The 20,450-nt window shown below is 36.6% G+C and overlaps 2 protein-coding genes across 6 annotated transcripts; both read right to left on the reverse strand.

The window, feature by feature from the left end:
- Nucleotides 1-5,437: 5,437 nt before the first annotated feature.
- On the reverse strand, nt 5,438-9,375 carry LOC113720785 (uncharacterized). 5 transcript variants are annotated; one of them, XR_003455514.2, is made up of 5 exons: nt 9,223-9,375; nt 8,320-8,520; nt 6,784-8,229; nt 6,391-6,631; nt 5,438-5,826 (listed from the first exon to the last, which is right to left on the reverse strand). XR_003455514.2 is itself a non-coding variant. In XM_027245456.2 (4 exons), the coding sequence occupies exons 2-4, from the start codon at nt 8,510-8,512 to the stop codon at nt 6,546-6,548; spliced, it is 1,725 nt and encodes a 574-aa protein (XP_027101257.2). In that variant the 5' UTR covers nt 8,513-8,520; nt 9,223-9,375; the 3' UTR covers nt 6,304-6,545. The 5 variants fall into 5 exon arrangements, 1 of the variants encoding a protein (XP_027101257.2); XR_003455516.2 differs by having other exon boundaries at nt 5,438-5,829; XR_003455515.2 differs by having other exon boundaries at nt 5,438-5,856.
- A 1,436-nt stretch (nt 9,376-10,811) lies between these two features.
- Nucleotides 10,812-11,906, reverse strand: LOC113687983 (germin-like protein subfamily 1 member 14). The gene is made up of 2 exons (XM_072047709.1): nt 11,749-11,906; nt 10,812-11,613 (listed from the first exon to the last, which is right to left on the reverse strand). The coding sequence occupies exons 1-2, from the start codon at nt 11,867-11,869 to the stop codon at nt 11,042-11,044; spliced, it is 693 nt and encodes a 230-aa protein (XP_071903810.1). The 5' UTR covers nt 11,870-11,906; the 3' UTR covers nt 10,812-11,041.
- Between the last annotated feature and the right edge of the window lie 8,544 nt (nt 11,907-20,450).

A 20,450-nucleotide genomic window follows, 5' to 3' on the forward strand; every position in this document is an offset into this window, starting at 1 on the left:
AAATTATAGTCCACTTTTCAATTGAAGAATGTAGTTGTTTTTCAATTTTTCTAAAATACCTTTATTCAATATAAGTTGTTATTACTATTAACTACCTTATTTAATATAGATTGTTAGTATTAAATATAACTTACCCCATTTAATGCATTTAGATTTTCCAAAAGCCAACTTTATTTAATGCAAGGGTATTTTAGAAAAATTGCAATCTAAATTTGTTTTTCTAACAAAATTAATTACTTCTTTCTGAAAACTGTGTGAAAAAAAAACTAGAACTATCAAAATGGGACAGAGGGAGTATCTTTTAATTGTTCTAAAATACCCTTATTCAATGTAGGTTGTTATTAGTATAAACTACCCTATTTAATGTAGATTGTTTCTTGACCATCAATTCAAGTTCCCATAAACCATCAATTCAAGCTTTGATAAATAATTAATATAAAGTTGTACTTTATTTAATGTAAGGATATTTTAGAAAAATAGTAACCTAAATTTATTTTTCCAATAAAGTTAACTACTTTTTTTTTTAAATTATGTAAAAAAAAAACTAGTACTATCAAAATGGGACAGAGGGAGTATTTAACTTATAGGCTTGTCTATTACAGTCTAGAGTTCTTGTCATAGAGTAAAGATTGGATTTTTTTTTTTAGGTCAAAAGCCATTTTTGTACGTATAAGTGAAGTGATAATTACAATAGTAATAATTACATAATGTGGCAACTGCTAATTCATTGCAAGTCAGGGAAGTGATGTTTATACCTAACATCATTAACCAGTAAATTGGAAAACTTTGCTAAACCATGAATACAAAAGGTGGCATCTCCACATAATAAAGATGAATGATTAACACAAAAATATTCTACTCAAAAGTTTGATATCATCTATTACTATATTTAGGTGGGAGAACGCATTGCATCCAAGATTAATTATGTCAATTGGCACCTTATAATCCGAATGAATTAGCATTAATATTGGATCTTGTGGCAGCATATGTGGTTGGGTTTTATGCAGTTTCCATGCAGTTGGGGTATCAATGGAATATATATATAGGACACAATTATGTTATATTGTTGCTTCAAATAGGAAGGTCGTGTGTTTTGCTCACCCAATATTATAAGAAATACAATACTCACATGGAACTCAACCAACAAAATCATACTAACCCCAAAGTCCCTTTAAATCAGGTAGAGTTTGAAATCCACTGATTTTCTTTATGCCCTAAAACTAAGCTAAAAGAACTTAAAACTTCTTTTTGAGCTCCACATCTTTGAGAATTCATCCCAAACAAAGCGAACCCGATACAAGGCCAGTAGCCTGATGTTAGCTTTGATGGCATAAGCTTTCTATGTTTGCTCAGATAGATATATATATATATATATATTATATTTATTTATATACACTGATAGTGTATATACTATCACGATTGGATGCATGATATATATATAAAATTTAAATTTCAAATTCAAATTTGAATTATGTATTATATATCCAATGGTGAAAGTGTATACACTATCAATATATAGAAGATTAATTATATATATATATATTCACTTATTTTAAAAGGATAAAAGTCGAACTAAAGATTTCAAGATCACCAAACTAACGTCCCTACTTACTAAACTAAATTCTTGATAATGATGTGCACTTGTTTCACAGGGTATAGAGTTGTTACTACACCCACTACACCCTGTACGTTTCCCACCAATGGTAACTAGGGATGGTACTTTCTGACACGACCTGAAAACACGACACGAATCTAACACGAAATTAACGGGTTTGGATTGAGGTTTCGTGGGTTTGGGTCAGAATCGGGTCAAACCCGATGAACTCGAAAAGAAAATGGATCGGATTCGGGTCAACCCGTGAGTGACCCGATAACCTGTTTATGAATTAAAAATAATTTAATAAACACAAAAATTATTTTATCTAAGGGAAAAGAGTCCCAATGGCCCTCCAACTCTTTACCAGGTAAAGTTTTAGCCCTCTAATAATTAACGGTAAAGTTTTGGCCCTCAACCTAATAAAATAGAATATTTGTGGCCCTTCTGTCAAATCTAGCAGTTAAATTTGATGGGAAGCATCATCTTGCGAGATGCACGGCCAAATATTAAGGGTATTATAGTCTTTAAGCAAAGAAAGGGTAAAAACACTTTCACCACTGATTTTCCCTCCAACAATTTCCACTCCTTTTGGTCCAAAACCCTAGTGTGAAAAAATCAAACTATTCGATCCGAATGCTACAGCGAAAGTGCTAATTGTTGTGCATCAACTGGAACCAGATGGTCACAATTCATTGCTTGCTCTTAGTCAATCTGAATATTTTGCAGTGCATGGGCATCTCAATGTCCATACGCCTTCACAGAATTCAAATTTCCCACCATCTGCATCTTGGGCTATTGGAGGTAAATACATAAAATGGAGTTCTGGTTCTCAAGGTTCTGCCAAAGTACTTGCGAAAGTGGCAGAGTATCTTGGTGTTGCAATAAATCTCAGACATCAGACATACATTTTTCCTTGTGTCTGGATCAACCAAAGGTACCTCTGCCTTCGTCAACCAAAGGTACCTCTGCCTTCGTTATTGGCAGGTCTTTAATGGTTGACAAAAAGAATTCCACCCAAGGGACCCGCCATCACATGGCAACCCAAGTCCTAGGCCTGCTGCCAATGATGACTATCAGACTCAATTGCTCTCCCACTCCACTCCTGCTGCCCGACGGAAGCTGATGCCGACGAAACAATCCCGAACCCTTTCAGGAGTGAAACATTAGTTGTTGCTGCTCCAATCTGAGCAGTTTTTTATAGTAATGCTGTTGCAGACATGGCAGGTTGTGGTGCAGGCGCATACTGCATACGTTCTTGCCCTGCTGTTCCAAAAATTGATGAATCATGATTTGCCAGCTGCCCCCCAATTTTCACCCCTTCTGCCACTTCAAGCCTCAAATTTATAATTCAGATCTGCAATCTTGATGGGTCAGCCAAAGCTCTCCCTTTCTAGATTTGCAGGTTCCCTTCTTTAGAGACTAAAATGCCCTTGATATTTAGTCGTGCATCTCACGAGATAATACTTTCCGTCAATTTTAACTGCTGGATTTGACAGAAGGGGCATGAATATGCTATTTTATTAGATCGAGGGCCAAAACTTTACCATTAATTGTTGGAGGGCTAAAACTTTACCTGGTAAAGAGTTGGAGGGCCATTGGAACTCTTTTCCCTTTATCTAACTAAACTAAGTTATTCTTTTTTTTCCAAAGACATTAATCACTTAATTCTAAATGAATTTATTTAACTTGTGTGAAGTTGAAATTATTATATTTAGACAAATAATGTATTATATTATTTTTTACTTTTATATTGTTTTAATTTATTTTAGGGCAAATTATTCAATTGGCCCTTTAACTCTTTGTCTAAGTAAAATTAAGCCCCTCATCTATTTTTTGCTGACTTTAAGCCCTCGAACTTGTAAAATGGGGAACCCGTGGCCCTTTCAGCCAGTTTCTCCGGTTTTGCAACCGGATGACCAATTCACACGAACGCAAGTGTGCTTCTTTCAAGGGTATTTTTGTCCTCACATTCTAAGCAAAAAGGGCGCACATAGTCCACCTTTCTATTTGATTTCCCTCACTCCCCTTACTCTTCCCTGCGCAACCCCCACGCAATCCCATGGCCGTCTCTGTCGCCACCGCAGTAGCCGCGGCCGCCGCGGCCTCCCAGAAGCTCTCTCTGCTTACAACCCCTCCTCATGACAAGCCCTTCTGCTCTTCCTTCTCAAAAACCCTCCTAAAACCCTGCCACCCCGTCACCACACCCGCAAAGTCCACTGGACCTGTGTCTCGGCCGCTTCCAAGAAGTCTTTCTTACCCTTGGAACATGATCCAGCGATCGCATCCCAGTGCAAGCCGGAGTTACAGAAGCACCTCCAGACCCCACTGTTCGAATTTGGGTCGAGTCCACAGGTGGATTCCGAGTCACAATCCATTTGTTTCCGGCAAATGGGTTCACTAGGCGAAACCCACTGCAACTCCAGGCCAGGCTGCGGCCACCTACTCACGGGCAACGAGTAATCCAAGTTGACAAAAGCCCGGTACGCCCGGCAACCCGCATCCCTCACCCGAATGGAATAAGAAGTCGCCGACCCGCCCGCCCTGAACGTGCAGCATATCTCCGAATTCTCACAAGCGCCGCCATCGCTGACACTCCTGGTCCCGTTGATAAACGTATGACAGAGACTGCTTGAGGTACAATTTAAAGGAGAGATCAACAGAGTCTGGGTACAATTGAGGTACAAGATGGTGTTGCTGTTGGTGATGTTGAAAGGCAAGGAAGGGGGAGGGTTGAATGGTGAGACGCTGGAGTTGAGGGGAAACGGAGGTGACCGGGTAGGTGTTGTTTAAGGTGTCGAATAAAAGTGAGCCGGCGCTGCAGCGGAGCTTGTAGAGTTGGTCGCCGCAGGTGGGCCTGATGCTTAGTGGGTAGGGAACCGGCGTGGCGCCGCAGTCCGGGCAACGCTGAGCGGAGAGTGTAGGCTTGGAGAATGTTACCAGAAGCAAGGTGCAGGTGGCCAGGAGGAGGAAGTGGTGGCGAGGGGCTGAAGAGATCGCCATTGAAAGAGAGGTATTGGTTGTGGATAAAGATGGGGTTGGATCCTTTTGTCTGATGTCTCATCTGAAGCCTAAGTCTTGCATCTTTGAGAATATTTATTTTTCTTTACCCAATTCAGTAGTTTTTGGGAAGTCCGTTTACGAGTCTAGGCGGGCATTTGGGGAAATTTTGGCCACTGTATTCCCCGTTGATTTCAAAGCCAGTGGAGGGAAGGTGGATTATGTGTGCCCTTTTTGCTTAGAATATGAGGACAAAAATGCCCTTGAAAGAACCACACTGGCATTCGTGTGAATTGGTTCTCCAGTTGCAAAACCGGAGAAACTGGCTGAAAGGGCCACGGGTTCCCCATTTTACAAGTTCGAGGGCTTAAAGTCAGCAAAAAATAGATGAGGGGCTTAATTTTACTTAGACAAAGAGTTAAAGGGTCAATTGGATAATTTGCCCTTTATTTTATATTTGATTTAAGATAAAACACTTTTACGGTGTTTTAATTTATTTTAAATTTGATTTGTGATTATTTATTTAAATTTTATTATTTGATTATGTAATTAGTCTTGTGTGAAATTAATTTTATTAAAAATTACAGCAGTAAATTAATAAATTAAAATTACTCGTCAATCCGAAATTTTCGAATTCGGGGTCAGATATCTTGACCCGTTTTGGGTTGACGGGTTAGATTCGAATCAACGAATTTTCTGATATACCCGGATCTCAACCCGACCCATCAACCCGATTTAGACCCGATTGCCATCCCTAATGGTAGCAAGGAGTGAACTTCACTTAAACGTCATTAAGATGCAGTTTCAGTTAATCAAATGCTGCAACTTGATGAGAATTGATCATTGCACTGACAAAACCTCGTTTATTATCATGCTATACCCAGAGAGTTGCTTAAACCCAAAAAAAAAAAAAAAACGTGGAGTATTGGGCCAAAAAAAAAAAAGAGAGCGAGAGAAACGAAATTTAAAATACACAATATTTCATGCAAGATCCTTCAGGCTTGCACTAGCTTTTCCATTCTATGGTGAGTTTGAACCCTGTGAAACAGCTCAAAGCACAACCTTTTGCCTGTATGTTTCAACATCCAAGTAAAATCTCATCCAATTCATGGTTTCGATCATCATTTTGCTTCCACTGTCTTGAAATTGACTAAACTTTGACTGTGTCCTAACACCGAATCAATACCACTGGCATTAGCTCCCTATCTAAGTAGCTGCATGTTTTGAATTCCCTGCTTCATGTCACAAAGACATTCCCTTAGCTGCAGCAGATGAAAGACTTCCGAAATAAACACGAACTGATCAAAATGCAACAAAGTATTCCATTTTTCTCAAAAGGGTGAAGACATCATTTGAAAAGTACGAGCGTAGAGCAAATAAGACAGAAATCCATAAGTAAAGATCTCATGGACTGTGCAGTCAACTACAAATCAGATTCAAAATGCAATACTGGACAATACAAATGTCCTCGAGCTAAATCCACATGAAGCAAAATGGTCTCATAGATTTACACTTGCAAAAATCCATCTATCTGGGGACCAGCAAACCAACTAACTTCATCTTGGTAAGACATACCATTTGCCAAGAATCATTGAACATAGTGAGAAACTTTACAGCTTGTAGCAAATTATAAATTTTTTTTTTGGCCAGATGCTCCACATCAATAAGCTAGTAAAAAATCAAAATCTGATAAAAAGAAACAGCAAAAATTCCAAACCGGCAACTGCTTCCAAGCATTCCTTTCAATTTCTTCGAATTAAAAAAAAAAAAGTTACAACAAAAACCATGAAATATACCTCTATCTCACATCTAGGATAAACTTGTTGGAGAAAAGAAGAAACGAACTTTTTCCTGTGTTGATTTTCCATCCAATGCTCCTGGTAAATCCCTTATCCGCATCTGTTCTACAGTTTCAACCGTCAGTATCACATGATGCTGATATTATTAGTCCTCACATATCAGACACAGACCACAAGTAGGCCTCCCTCTCTGTAGCTTGTTTCTCATTCATTCTCTTAAACATTTGCTTCTCAAAACCTAGTAGATGCACAAGATCAAACAGATAATTAGTAGCAACATTGATAACGTAAATGAGTTTGGACAAAAGCATATTCATGGGGCCAATGTGCGAAACAACAGAAACCACATTATCGGTTATATCACTCTATAAAAGGTGGAAGTAAACTTACCATTGCTGCGATCAACGCCATCCCAGTGTCTCCCTGGTTTAATACCATAACGGTTTGGCGCAGCATCTAATCCTCTTCTTAGCCAGCTGTGACTGGGGATTTCCTGAGGAATGATGAAGCCTGATTCTTTCATCTTCTCATCATCACCTAAATCTTCCATAACTGGCTCAAACTGCCTTTTCTTGACCAAGTGTGCCATAGGATCACCCCATCTGACTCTTTCCTTGAGCATTCTGTCAAGTTCAGGGTCATCTCTTCTTCTTGCAAAGGGTTTGTCTTTCTCGCTCTCTAATTCCTGCAGTCTTGCTTCAGCTTCTCGTTTCTGTGCCAATCCTTTACCCCATTCCAATTTGACTTCCTTGGGCTTCTCTTCCTTCTTTTGCGATTTTAAGAACTCATCTTTTGACATTCTCTTACCTGTTACTTTATCACGATAGACAGGCTCAGCACCTCGACCACTTATAGAAGGATCCATTTCTTTAAACCTCAACATATCCTCCTTCTTCTTCCTAGCGATTTCTTCTTTGAGGTCTTGCCCAGTAACTAGACCAGTTTTCACCTGCTGCTTTGAAGTTGGAGATTTCTCCTTCCTTTTCCTTGGAGGAGAAAGGTCTAAAGCGGAGGATGCTTGTGCAGCATCATTCTCATCCAAGTGCTGAGTGGCCCGTCGAGCAGAGAGATCACTTGATACAGATCTATCCTTCCTACCTTTCCTTGGGGGTGAAAGATCTGCCACTGGAGAGGTATGTAAATGATCTTGATGAAAGCGACGGGGAGGAGAGAGGTCAGAATCTGGATCTCCAGGGCTTGATGTTTCTTCCCTAGTCAATGGTGATGGAGACAGATGGCGTACCCTTTGCCGTCGTGGGGGTGAAAGATCCACAACTTCTCTTCGAGACTCTGAAGGTCCAAACCCAGATTTTGATGATGAAGTATCATATGAAGCCTTTCTCCTACGAGGAGGAGAAATATCCCTTTCATCCTTTTCTTTTAGGTAATGTTTCTGTCTTTGCCGAGGAGGTGAGAAATCTGCACCTGCTGCTCTTGATCTCCAATCAGGTTCTGGTGAAGGTGAATCATTTCGAGTTGTACGTGTCCGTTCTAGCAACGATTCAGCATCACCTGTGCCAGGAGGCCTTAGCATGGGTTCTGGAGAAGGTGTATCATTCCGAACTCTTCTTTTACGAGGTGGTGACAGATCAACATCTCGTCCGCTAGCTGACTTCAGATCATGTTCTGGAGATGGTGTGTCAGCCCTCCGCCTACGTGGTGGTGAGATATCCAAGACTTTGTCACCAAAGTTTGATGTTTTAGGAGCATCAGAGATTGAAACCCAACCACTTCCATCCTCAGATATGGAGCCAAAAGGACGTCTAGCTCTGAGTAGCTCCAATCTCTTCATTCGTTTGACTTCAATGTCCTCATCAACCACGGGCTTCTCTTCATCTGCACAGAACACCTTGCATTAATCACAACTTAAAAAATTGAAAAGTCTTAGAAGGTACACTGTCAAAGGGCAGAACTTTGCTAACTTACCGGCTGAATCATTCTCCTCTTCTTCTTCAATTCTCACTGGTTTTTGCCATACGGGATCTTCATCAACAACAACTACACCAGTATCAACCTGTTTAGCCTTCTTCTTCTTCTTCTTTTTCTTTTTGTCCTCTTCCTCATTCCCATCTTGATATCTTTTCAAATATTCCTTCAGCGACGAGGATGCACCAGCCATTTATTATCCTGCTTCAGAAGATTCAAAACAATAATTCATCAATCACCAATTAAAAACTAAATGTGCTAATTTCTTAATAAACTAGGTTCTCATCCATCGCCAGTTGTAACGTTGATTAGCTTTCATCCTACTGCCAAATGTAAAATCTCCAACCAATATCCCAGCTCCCAAGTGAAAGCACTACCATAAAACACTAAAAAAAAAATTACCAACGCAATCTACAAAATGCTCATTTTGGATTAAGACAAAGGTAAAATACTAAATTCTTTGCAACTAGAAGTAGACAAGGATTCAACTTTTACATCAAAGACCTAGTTTTCTTTCCTACCTCAAATTCACAATTGAAAACAACCCTACTGATCCATTGTATCATGGAGCTAAACCACATACAAAAGAAAGACAACATGCACTAAGCAATGTCATTTAATCAACCAAAATATGATAAAAGCATTTAAAACCATTAGCCCTAATCCACACCTGATTAGAACGAAACTCATAGATACGAGAACTTGCCTTGATTAAATTTCATCTCCCAACCCCTCTTCTTTCTCTCTTGTAAGGAAGAAACTAAATTAAAGTTCATCTCCCAACCCCTTTTCTTTCTCTCTTGTAAGGAAGAAACTAACGATTTCAGAAATTTACCCAAGATTTTATAAATTCCAGTACCAAATCACTTGGTTTTTTGAATTATAGGAGGGTTTAAAAAAAACCTGGAAGATACGGCAGTTGCGGCTGCGGCGACGGCGGCCGGACCGGCGAGTGCAGCTGGGAAAACCAAACTGTAGCAGAGATGTTTAGAAAATATTTTTCCCTCTTTGTTTTTTTTTTTTTTGGTGGATATATATCATATATTGGTTCCAAGCAAAAATAGTGGGCCCTCTGTTAAGACAATCGAGTTGATATTGGGCCGTTGATCCACGTCCGTATCAGATATTAATAATTCGGAATCCAACTGGTACTAAAAGGCCAGTCGGAAAAACAGATATTTTTAATGAACAATTGATAAAAAGTAATAAATGAAATATGGAAGTTATTAGTAATAGTTATGATTTCAAAAAAATATGAGTGTGGATTTTTCTTTTTCTTGGGTTTTTGATAAATATAAGAGTTGACAGTCATCTAATTTCTTTTTTAACACTCTACTGCTTTATCTGTAGAGAAATATTGGAAATACTAAAAGAGACTCATGCTTAGTATATTAGAAAGGGACTCATACTTAATATATTAGAAAGAGACTCATACTAATACTAAACAGTATTGCTTTGTTTTTTTTTTTTTTTAAATAATTGCCTAGAGAAGACTCATAATTTCCACAATAAAAAAAGACAAAAAAAGAAAAGAGGAGAGTCATAATTTCATGTCCTCTATTATTGTGGACGAGGGATGAACTTGTTTTGTATACTAGGATTCATATATTTCTAACTACCCTTTTTAATTAAAAAGCTATGCAAGTTTCCACTTCCGAAGTGGCAATACACATATATTGGAAGAAAGATATTTCAGTGAAGAAATTGAAATCCAACAACTGGCATGACAGTATCTGGAAAATAGCAAAATTTTGCAATGTGGTACTTTGGTGTGATGTTAACAACCTAACATCAAGATGTTGGATTTTGCAAAGCTATGGACACAATTAGAGAGGCCATTCGAGTTGAGTTAGAGTGGTGCACTACTCGAGTCTAGATTTCGGCTTGAGATAAAATAACTTGATTCGACCTCATCGATCTTTTAGAAGTTGAGTTCGAACTTAAACTCGACTTCAATTGTTCTTACTTGAATTCGAACTCGAGTTTGAATTTAATTAAATCTAATCGAATTAAATCAAACTCAATCGAGCCTATTCAAGTGTAATCGAGTTTAATTGAGCCTATTCAAGTCTAATCAAGTTCACACAATAAAATTAATATTTTACTTATAATTTTAAATAAAGGATATTATTGATATTTCATAATAATAAATATAAAAAACTAAAAATATATATATTATAAAAAACTCGTTAGGCTCGCCAAGCCTTTGAGTATAAAATATTAGAGCTCGAGTTCGACTCGTGAGCTCAAAAGAGTAGCTCGACCTCGGTCAAAACAAGCTCGAGTTGAGTTGTTGACTGGGTAGCTTGCGAGATTAAATCAATCTACTTGGTTCAGCATCACCCTTACACACAATTTACTAAATACTTATTACAGGATGCTGTGGGGAGTCGATATTTCTTGTATCTAAGAAGGAGGGGAACAAAAAAAAAATAAAAAAGGAAAAAGAGAAAAACGTGAATCATACATTGATGGACAAGTACCCAAAAAAAGAAAAGAAAAAGAAAAAGTAGTGATTCCATGAATTGCATTTTCCGGTAGCACATAATGTGCCAATGCATTGTTCATCTTAGAATTGAAGTAGTGGTACAAAAGGGTCCAAATGATGTTTGGTTTCAAGTACATTAGTAAGGAGATCAAGGTGTGAAGGACCCAATTTATTTATCCTTTAACATATTACTATCGCACCATGAATCTCCCATAATTTCAAGAATTACCCATATTATGGGTTGTAGTTGTTATCGCACCAAAATTGTGACTGAAGTTTTTTGATGGCGTCGTTTCCAACCTGGAATGCTTTGGTAAGAACATCAGGAGAAATTGGAGGATCTGATCCGACTACAGCATTAGCAATGGTGATGACTCCTGGATTCTGGCTGCCAAAACCAGCAAAAGCAACAGCGTCGGTCTTTCCTTGGTTGAATTGGAAATGAATGAGGCCTTGCGGGAACACAAACACGTCTCCTGGATTCAAAACCTTGGTGAAGAGCTTATTCTTCATGTTCATGCCCGGATTTGAAGTGACGAAGCCAACAAGAAGAGTGCCCTCCAAAACAAAGAGGACCTCGGTAGCACGAGGGTGGGTGTGGGGAGGGTTCAAACCATAAGGCGCAAAATCGAGGCGTGCTAAGGAAACACCTAAAGTGTTGAGTCCTGGAATTTGGTTCACATTTACTTGTGTTACATTAGACCCGAGTGGATTTGCTGTGCTTCCTGGCTTGTTAAGCCCAGGAAAGAAGAAATCTTTGGGTTTCACAAGCTTTGGATCCTTGCATATCTTTCCATTGACAAATACTGCATTAGCCAAGTTCAATGAAGTTAGTCTGCATGTGACAAAATTAACTAGTGCATTCATTTTAAGCACAACATGCAACAGTATAATACTATCAAAGAAAGTCACGATGAAAGTTTTGGAAATAACAGAGTTACCGGTGGCATTGGCATCAGGAACTGCCACACAAAAATCCTGCAATGGACTCGGATCAGATGCACAGACAATTGTGAAAACAAGTGTCAAGATGACTGCGGCTATATGGAAGCGAAAAGCCATGGTTATCAAAAAGGAATTATCCTACTATGATGAAACAATGTTTCTAATCAGATGGTGGAAGAATATGTGGGAAATATGCCTAATTTATAGCCATGTAAGGTTGAACTAGTCATTCTGTTTTCTTCTCTTGAAGGATAAAAAATGCTCCTTGAGTTCTTTGTAAATTATTTCTGCACAATTCAACTAATGAATGATTCTACAACAACTACTAGCGACTTCTCAATTATCTTTTCCTCATGCAAGTATGGAGAGACTCATTTGGCCATCAAGTTATTGTGAGGATCCAAACGCGAAATAAACAACTATTGAAATATTAAGTACACAACAATTTAATGAGGAACAAGTCACAAGCATGAAAGATAGACGATACACAATATTTAACGTGGTTCGACTCCACCATTGAGCTTACATCCACGGAGAGAAACATGTTCTTTATTATGAGAGGAAAACCCTATACAAGAATACAACTTGAATCCAAACCCAACCCTTGTATCATCTCTCATCTCCCAAGAACCCTCTCTCACATCCCATGCATAAGGCTACATGATGCCCCTTGTGTCTCATTGTGTTTCTCTTTGTGTGTTATGCCAACCCACCTATTTATAGATAATATTATTGCCAAAAAACCAAATAACAATTGGAAACCAATATTATTTTTTAAACCCATATAGAGTAGGAAATAACATCTAGCTAAATAAGGCTTTACTTGACTACTATTTCAAGTAACTAAAATCAATTAGGAAACTAGCTAATTCCACACAAAATAAGAATTCTACCTAAAAGAAATTAAGCCAATTTTCTAACAAATCTCCACATTGACAAAAATTTCTTTTAGCAACCATTTGCCTTCAACTACCAAATAATATGGTACCAAACTACACACCCGAATTAATACAGTCCTGACACCAAATTGATTCAATCGGCAAATGAACATGTGTAGTTATCCCGAATCCAACCCCCAGTTGACTCGTGAGAAGGTGCCTCAATTCACCATCTTCCTTTACAGGATTTCTTCTCACCACCACTTGCAATTTGGGATCCCCTTCTGTGAGCTCTAACCCTAACTATTGAGGCAATCAAGTGGTAAAGTCACCATACTTCTTTCCATCATCAAGATTGTCTTGCCATGTGTGGTTTTCAAAACTGCACCTAAAACGAAAAACTCGTATCTGTCAGAGTCTTCTGGAGCATGAAAATTATATTTTTTTTTGTTTTTTTGGGACACGTGCCACACCATCCAAAGAGTATAACTAAAATCTAAAATCCACCGAGATGAAGTATCAACCATTGGAGGTGTGAGAAAGTCTCCACCGATTCACGTCCAAAATCAAAATTGGACTTCACCTTTTCCTTGACTCTTGAATCATCTGCCTAGATTCACCGTCAAGTATTTTTGTGCTTTTAGACTTCCCATCCTTCACCATTAATGCATTTTGCCAAACCATTGAAACAAGGATACTACTCATTAAATTGTTTAATTGGTAATAGCCACCAACCCACTTAATCTCAATAGTTAACTAGGATCCAACTACGAGCCTTGAGTAGCCCAGTCTCGCAACCAAACTCTGATACCACTTGTTAGGATCCAAGTGCGGAATAAACAACTATTGAAATATCAAGTACACAACAATTTAATGAGGAACAAGCCACAAGCATGAAAGATAGACGACACACAATATTTAACGTGGTTCGGCTCCACCATTGAGCCTACATCCAGGGAGAGAAACCTGTTCTTTATTATGAGAGGAAAATCTTTTACAAGAATACAACTTGAATTCAAACCCAACCCTTGTATACCATCTCTCACACCCCATGTATAAGGCTACATGATGCCCCTTGTATCTCCTAGTGTTTCTCTTTGTGTGTTATGCCAACCCACCTATTTATAGATAACATTATTGCCAAAAAACTAAATAACAATTGGAAACCAATACTATTTCTTAAACTCATATAGAGTAGGAAATCGCATTTAGCTAAATAGAGTTTTACTTGACTACTACTTCAAGTAACTAAAATCAATTAGGAAACTAGTTACTTCCACACAAAATAAGAATTCTACCTAAAAGAAATTAAGCCAATTTCCTAATAGTTATATTATATCAAGGCCATAAGATCATGTGAGACCATCCAAGTTTACCATATGTTGGGTGACGCCAGGAGTTTTGGTGCAGCTTGAAGAGATGGTGCCATTTGATATTTCTTTCTTCCAATGCTATTTGATATTTTAACTCCTAACCTTAGTGCAATGATGCATTAGTTACAACTAATCCGTTTAAAATTCACAGACTCGATCTAGGTTTCAGAGAGTAGCAGGAAAAAGTCAAATATATGAGAATCATCTGGGGATGTTGTATAGGATCTAATTCCATCTCTTTGTTATACAGTGCATTTGGCTTAAAAAATTCAAGTTTGAACATTTTGGCAAAAACCATGATAGGTAGTCATTTGTGTATATTTTAACTAGCTGGACTACTTCCTGCTTCCATCCCCCAATACGAATAGTGCAGAAAGCTCATGAGGAATGGTTGGAATATGGTGAAGCTAATCTCACTGCTTTAAAGAGGAGTACAGAAGAAACAGGAGACCAGCCGCAACCCCCCCAGCAACAAGAACAAACAGCAGGCATTCTGAGATTAAGATTTGCTATCGAAAAGAGCAAAGACAGCCCCCAAATGGGGATTGGAGCAACTGTCTCTTTGGATAACCAACAACTGATGAGAGGATGGGCTCTACGGGAAAGATGTTCTGGCCATAAGCTAATTGATGAACTTACTGCAATTAAGCTACTGATTTGTAAAGCTGCTGTGCAGAGTTTGGAGCGGTTAGAAGTTTAGGTCCAGGATAAGCAGACACTCCATCTTATCCAGCAGCCAAAATCTTCGGATATGCGAGTGGTCACACTGCTGGAGGATATACATAACCTTAAGTACCTGTTTCGTATGTGTTCCTTTTGCCTAGTTAACAGGGATATTAACCATATTACTCATAGGATTAGCGCTCATGCGCTAGATTTTTTTGTTGACCAGGAATTCTGGATTCATCAGTGATAGTTAGCACTGACTGTGTAGTTCCCTCAAGTCTTTACTTAAAATTGTAAAGGTTTTGTTCATCTATAAAATCACTTATCGTTTCGAAAAAAAAAAAAAAGAAGACTACTTCCTGCTTCACGGTGATAATTGGTGATATTGACCTTTTCCTTTCCTGTTTCTTGCCTGCGTAGCGCATAGCACGTTTGTGGACTTTTTCTTTCTTTCTTTCTAGTTTTTAGGTTTTTCGAAATCAAACTAGGACTTGCATATATAGATTGGCAGTTATAACTTCTAAATCATATTGGAGTTGTTGAAATTTAAATTTTTTCTAGAAAGAGATTAGTTTAATTTTGCCATGTTTTATTTAAGCTATTTAATGTTGACGAAAATATGGACGTAATCCTTGATGAATTATCCTTTATTTTGCATGGAACCAATTTGAATTTACTAATTCATTTCAAAACCAAAATTTAACCAACGCAATGATGCATGGAGTGCATATTTACCCAATCAAAATTCATAGTAGTGTTTGATATATTTGTTTACATTATTGAATCAAATAATTAAAGTTAAAATTATAAGTTATCTTGCTAATTTGTTATGATTTATTCATCTTGAACAGGCATTGTTTTAAAAAACATTTCTTGTAAAAATGTGCTAAAGAATTTATTTTAATGACTATTAGAGAATTCTCATACGTATCAAATATCCATCATAATATTTTCTAAACTTAGTTAATTTACATGATTAGGTAAATAATTCAAATGAAGAGCCAAAAGTTGTTAGAAGAGAAATAAAAATAAGGGATAATTTCAGAAACCTCCCTTGAGGTTTCTAATAATTTCACTTAGCTCCCCCAAATTTTAGAAAATTACAAAAATCTCCCTCGGTTCAATAAAATGACTACAATACCCTCTACTTAATAGATAATTTACCACATATGTGGGATATAAAAACCAAGCCAAAAGTAAAAGAAAATATAAAAACCTGTAACAACTCGGCATCATCCTCAACCCTACTTTAATTAACAACAGTTTCTTTTCTCTTTCCCTCCCTTTTGTTTTATCTCTTATGATTCTCTCTTTCCTACCTATAACCCCACAGTCTCTTCTACCCATCAACTATACCACCATGCAAACCTATCCGAAGTGTTTATTTTTTGTCTATTTTTTTTGTGGTACTTAACTATCAGTCCCCTTGTTTATTTCTTTTCGTATATAATTTGCATATATTAAAGAATCAAAATTTCCAAAATTACAAATTGAGGGAGCAAATGAAAATTTCATGGTCAAATTAGATGGAAATGATGAAGATGGTTGTGATAGAGAGGAAAAAAAATGAAATTAATGGGCTATGGTTAGAAGAGAAAAAGGGATGACTCTAGGTTATGTTATTATATCTATTACATACTCGAATCTAATATCTTCATTTAGTTTCATTTTTGTTTGATTTACAAGTATTGGTGGTGGTTTGTCATAAAGATTCGTTTCTCTGTTCATAACGCCATTGGAATATGGGGTTGCTCTTGGCATAGACATCAATAATAGTTGGCCAAGTCTTCTGTTCAAGGCAGGTGATATGTGATAGGTGTTGGGTTCACAATTTGAGATGTGAGATTAGCCAATTGACAAAATATAGTGTTAATTTCGTGCGGGAAGCTTTTGAGGGCGTTTTAGTTGGTGGTGGTGGTTATGGTCTATTTGTAAAGTGATTCGGGTAGAGTTTGGAATTTTAATGATGCCAAAATTAATAGAATTTGGAGATTAAGTTGGAGTGCAATTTTGGTAAAATTGGGATTTTAGTGATACCAAAATTGATAGAATTTGGGAATTAAATTGGAGTTTGCTTGAACGGTTGATGAAGTTTTGGGTTTACAATTATCGTGGAAGCATAGCAAATTTGGATAAAAAGGTTTGTTACTTTTTTTTTTGGTTAAATTGATCAATAAACCTTTTTTTCACTTTCTTTTGACGTTATGATATTGCATAAGGGTATTTTAGGATGCTTAAGTATAATTCTAGCCTAATGGGTCTATAATGTTACTTAAATGGTAAATGCAAGGGAGGTCAGCGTAATTTTCTAAAATTGGAAGGAGCTGAGTGAAATTGTCAGAAACCTCCCAATTATCCCTAAAAATAAAAAGAACTTTATGTAATAGACTTGTTGAGAGAGATAAAAATTTTCAGGATTACTTAATCCTTTATTTATCATCTATGACACTTGTTTTTCAATTAGTTATGTCATTTGTTTGTTTGTAAATTGGCTATACCACATAGGAGAGAAAAGTCAGTGATTGCAAATATTGCTATCAGAGATATTTATACTTTACTGGCTCTTCTTCAATTTTATTTTGAGAAAAAATTTTAATTTTGCTCATTCAAGCTTAAAATGAATTACTAGAGCCATTTGAATCCACATAGGAGAAAAATAAATTTAACTAGTTTACAGCACCAAGAAACAAATTCTCATTTGCATGACCAATAAACAAACAGAGCTTAAAGGCAGTTCCATTGCACTGTTTACTGTTTAGGATGTTGGTCAAACATGAACAGTCTAAAGACTCTAAACAATCGTTACATTTGCAACTTTTTCAAATGACACAACAATTGTACAAGCTATTGAACCATGCAATACATATACAAATAGGATCCGTCTAAATTTAATCATGATTCAATTCGGGTTAAAGAAACTAAAGACAACTCGTCATCTTAAAGACATTTTTATGTTTGCCAAGGAAGATGGTACTTTTTAAGGATGGCAATGGGGCGGGTGGCCGCGGGGGACTAATGGGGCGGGGGCGGGGGTGGGGGTGGGGGAACAGTCCTCCGGCTTGCCACCCGCTTAAAAAAAAATAAATATATGTATATAAGTATATATTATTATTTAATTTAATTAGTTATAAATTTATGATAATGATACTATTAGTTATATGTCTTATATAATGTATATTCGTATATGTAATATAATTGATATTATCAATTATACTAATAGTTATATATATCAATTAATAAAAATTATTAATTAGTTATATTAAATTTACTAATACATTTATACTAAATCCCTAATTATACTTAATACAATAACATTTTTTTCTCAATAAAAAAAGCACAAGCACAATAATAAATTAGTGATTGTATTTGTACCAAAAGTGAAAACTTAACTACTTTAGTTATATTTATTTCATCATGTTGGATTATATTCAAATAACTTTAGTTAGATTGTTTTTATAAGTTTCAATAGTAAAATTACAATGAATAATAATTTGGTGATGTGTTGATATTTTAGTACTTGATTTTTGGTAAAATTTAACTATAATAAAATTATATAACAAATTTTTATTAGTTCCGCGGGGGCACCCATAGGGGAAGCGGGGTGGGGCGAGGGGAGCGGGCGGCGAGAGATGGGGGGAAGGGGGCAATTTGTAGGCAGCCGGGCCGGGGGTAGGGGAGAGGTCCCCGTCCCAACCTCACCCTGTTGCCATCCTTAGTATTTTGCTCTTGCAATGAACCAACAAAGACTTGGTAGGCATCTTTTAACACATCCAAGTTTGAGGCTATGTTTTCATATTCGGACTGGATATCGACTCGATCGAGTTCAGGGTCAAGGGTCGATGGGTTTAATCGGAGTTGAATCGGATGATGTCATAAATAAAAATTATTTAAAAATTAAAATATTGTATGTCAAATACCTAAGAGCGTGTTAATATTAATAAAGGTATATTCATATATATATATATATATGTATATATATTTGAAAATATATTTAATAAGAAAATACAAAAAAATAGAACAATTAAGTAGCAATTTATATTATTCAATGAACATTAATATGTTTAGAATTAAAATTATGGACTTGATTGAAAAATGACACCCAACTTTAGGACAACATTTATAAAGACGAAATATTTGAGGTATATTAATAATTTTAACAACCTAGGGGTCAAAACATAGTTTTGAAAATGCTTTGACCTTTTCAAAAAAAAAAAAAGGAAAGCTTTGACACAATTTGTTCTTCCGGTTTCTATCCATCCGGTATTTTAGGATAACTAGGACCGGACGCCTGGCCGGTTTCTGGTTTGACCGATCCAGTCCGAGTTTAAAAACATGAGCATAATTACGAGAAAATTCTTAAGCTCTTTCTGCCTCAAACAATTCACCTTCATGAAGGTTGTTAAGATCTTTCTGCCTTTGATGCTGGTTGGCTGCCATTCCCTTGGTCTTTTCAATACAAACTAGCATAGTTCCACAGCAGTAGTTGTATTTGTAGACTGAGCAGCAAGGTCGAGTACCTTCCACTGCTTTAGGATAGAGAAAAATAAATAAATAAAACAACGCCAAAAGTTTCTCTAGCTTATAATTCCTGTCACCTAAATGAACAAATGATCGAACAACAATGTCATGCAAATATCTGAAATTTCTTGTTGGCTTCATTAAATGCAAGATATGATAGGCTTTCATGGTGTTAACAATCTGACAAATAGATATTTTGGATTCTGCAAGGTTGTTTATGTATCAATATTGCGATTGCGATATATTTATTAAGCTTAGTTACTTTATATAATTAGAATAATAGTCCAAATGAAAGGGAAAAATGACACGTTGGGCCCCCAATGTTTGGAAATTGGACAGTTTCTGTTCCTCAAATTTCATCGTGAATACATTTAGCCCCTACAATATCAATTCGATTTATGACAGCAAATCAACCAATTTGTAGGGGTGGGCAAAATTAACCGTATTTATCATTTAATTTAAAAAATGATTTATACTAATTTAATTTTACATTTTACACATTCATTTAAGATTTAATAAATTTTTTTCTAAAAAAATGTTTTCCACCAAGAAACAAGCATGTAAAGAAAATATAAGATAAAGGAAAAAAATTAAAAGAATTCGAAATCAATAAAAATTTGAAATAAGCAGCACAATTTTTAATATATATGTTCCACATTAATTAAACTTTTTTCTATAAAATATAAGATCATGACCTCTACAAATGAATCTTGTAAATAAAGTATAGTCTCTCATATTTGTAATGCAATTTGTTCAATAAAATTACTTATTTAGTTCTTCTTATTTTATAGTGTGTGTATAAAAATAAAAATAAAATAAAAAATATATATATGCGGGGCGGATCGGGTACCCGCGGGTTTTTAATTATGTGACCCTAAACCGCGCCGCATCTTAGCGGGTACCCAACCCTCTTTTGACTCGACCCTATCTAGGGTACCCGCTAATATGCGGGGCGGGTAAGGGTCAAAGAATGGCTGACCCGCAAGGTGCGGGTCGGGTCAGCCAAATGGTGAATGGGGCGGGTACCCGACCCGCGCCCATCCCTACCAATTTGGATGGAAAATATTTTTACAAATAGCTCATTTAGTCCTTTCACTTTTTATGCAAAGTGGTTTTAGTCCATGATGTTTTAATCACATTTAGTCATTTTACTTTTTCTCTTACACAAAACATAGTTCTTATTTCACTTCCTTCCATCACGAATTACACCGGTATTAAAAGGGTGTGACCAAAAATTTCAATTGTCTCTTTAAGCAAAAAAAA

This window comes from Coffea arabica, chromosome 1c (genome assembly GCF_036785885.1).
Source record: "Coffea arabica cultivar ET-39 chromosome 1c, Coffea Arabica ET-39 HiFi, whole genome shotgun sequence".
NCBI classification, from domain to species: Eukaryota; Viridiplantae; Streptophyta; class Magnoliopsida; order Gentianales; family Rubiaceae; genus Coffea; species Coffea arabica.

Coding starts and splice junctions, on each gene's coding strand:
- LOC113720785 (XM_027245456.2), bottom strand. CDS start 8,512: ATGGCTGGTGCATCCTCGTCGCTGAAGGAATATTTGAAAAGATATCAA. Junction 8,230..8,319: donor AGAGGAGAATGATTCAGCCG/GTAAGTTAGCAA, acceptor TGTTCTGTGCAG/ATGAAGAGAAGCCCGTGGTT. Junction 6,632..6,783: donor TGGCGTTGATCGCAGCAATG/GTAAGTTTACTT, acceptor TGCATCTACTAG/GTTTTGAGAAGCAAATGTTT.
- LOC113687983 (XM_072047709.1), bottom strand. CDS start 11,869: ATGGCTTTTCGCTTCCATATAGCCGCAGTCATCTTGACACTTGTTTTC. Junction 11,614..11,748: donor TCCTGATGCCAATGCCACCG/GTAACTCTGTTA, acceptor TGGCTAATGCAG/TATTTGTCAATGGAAAGATA.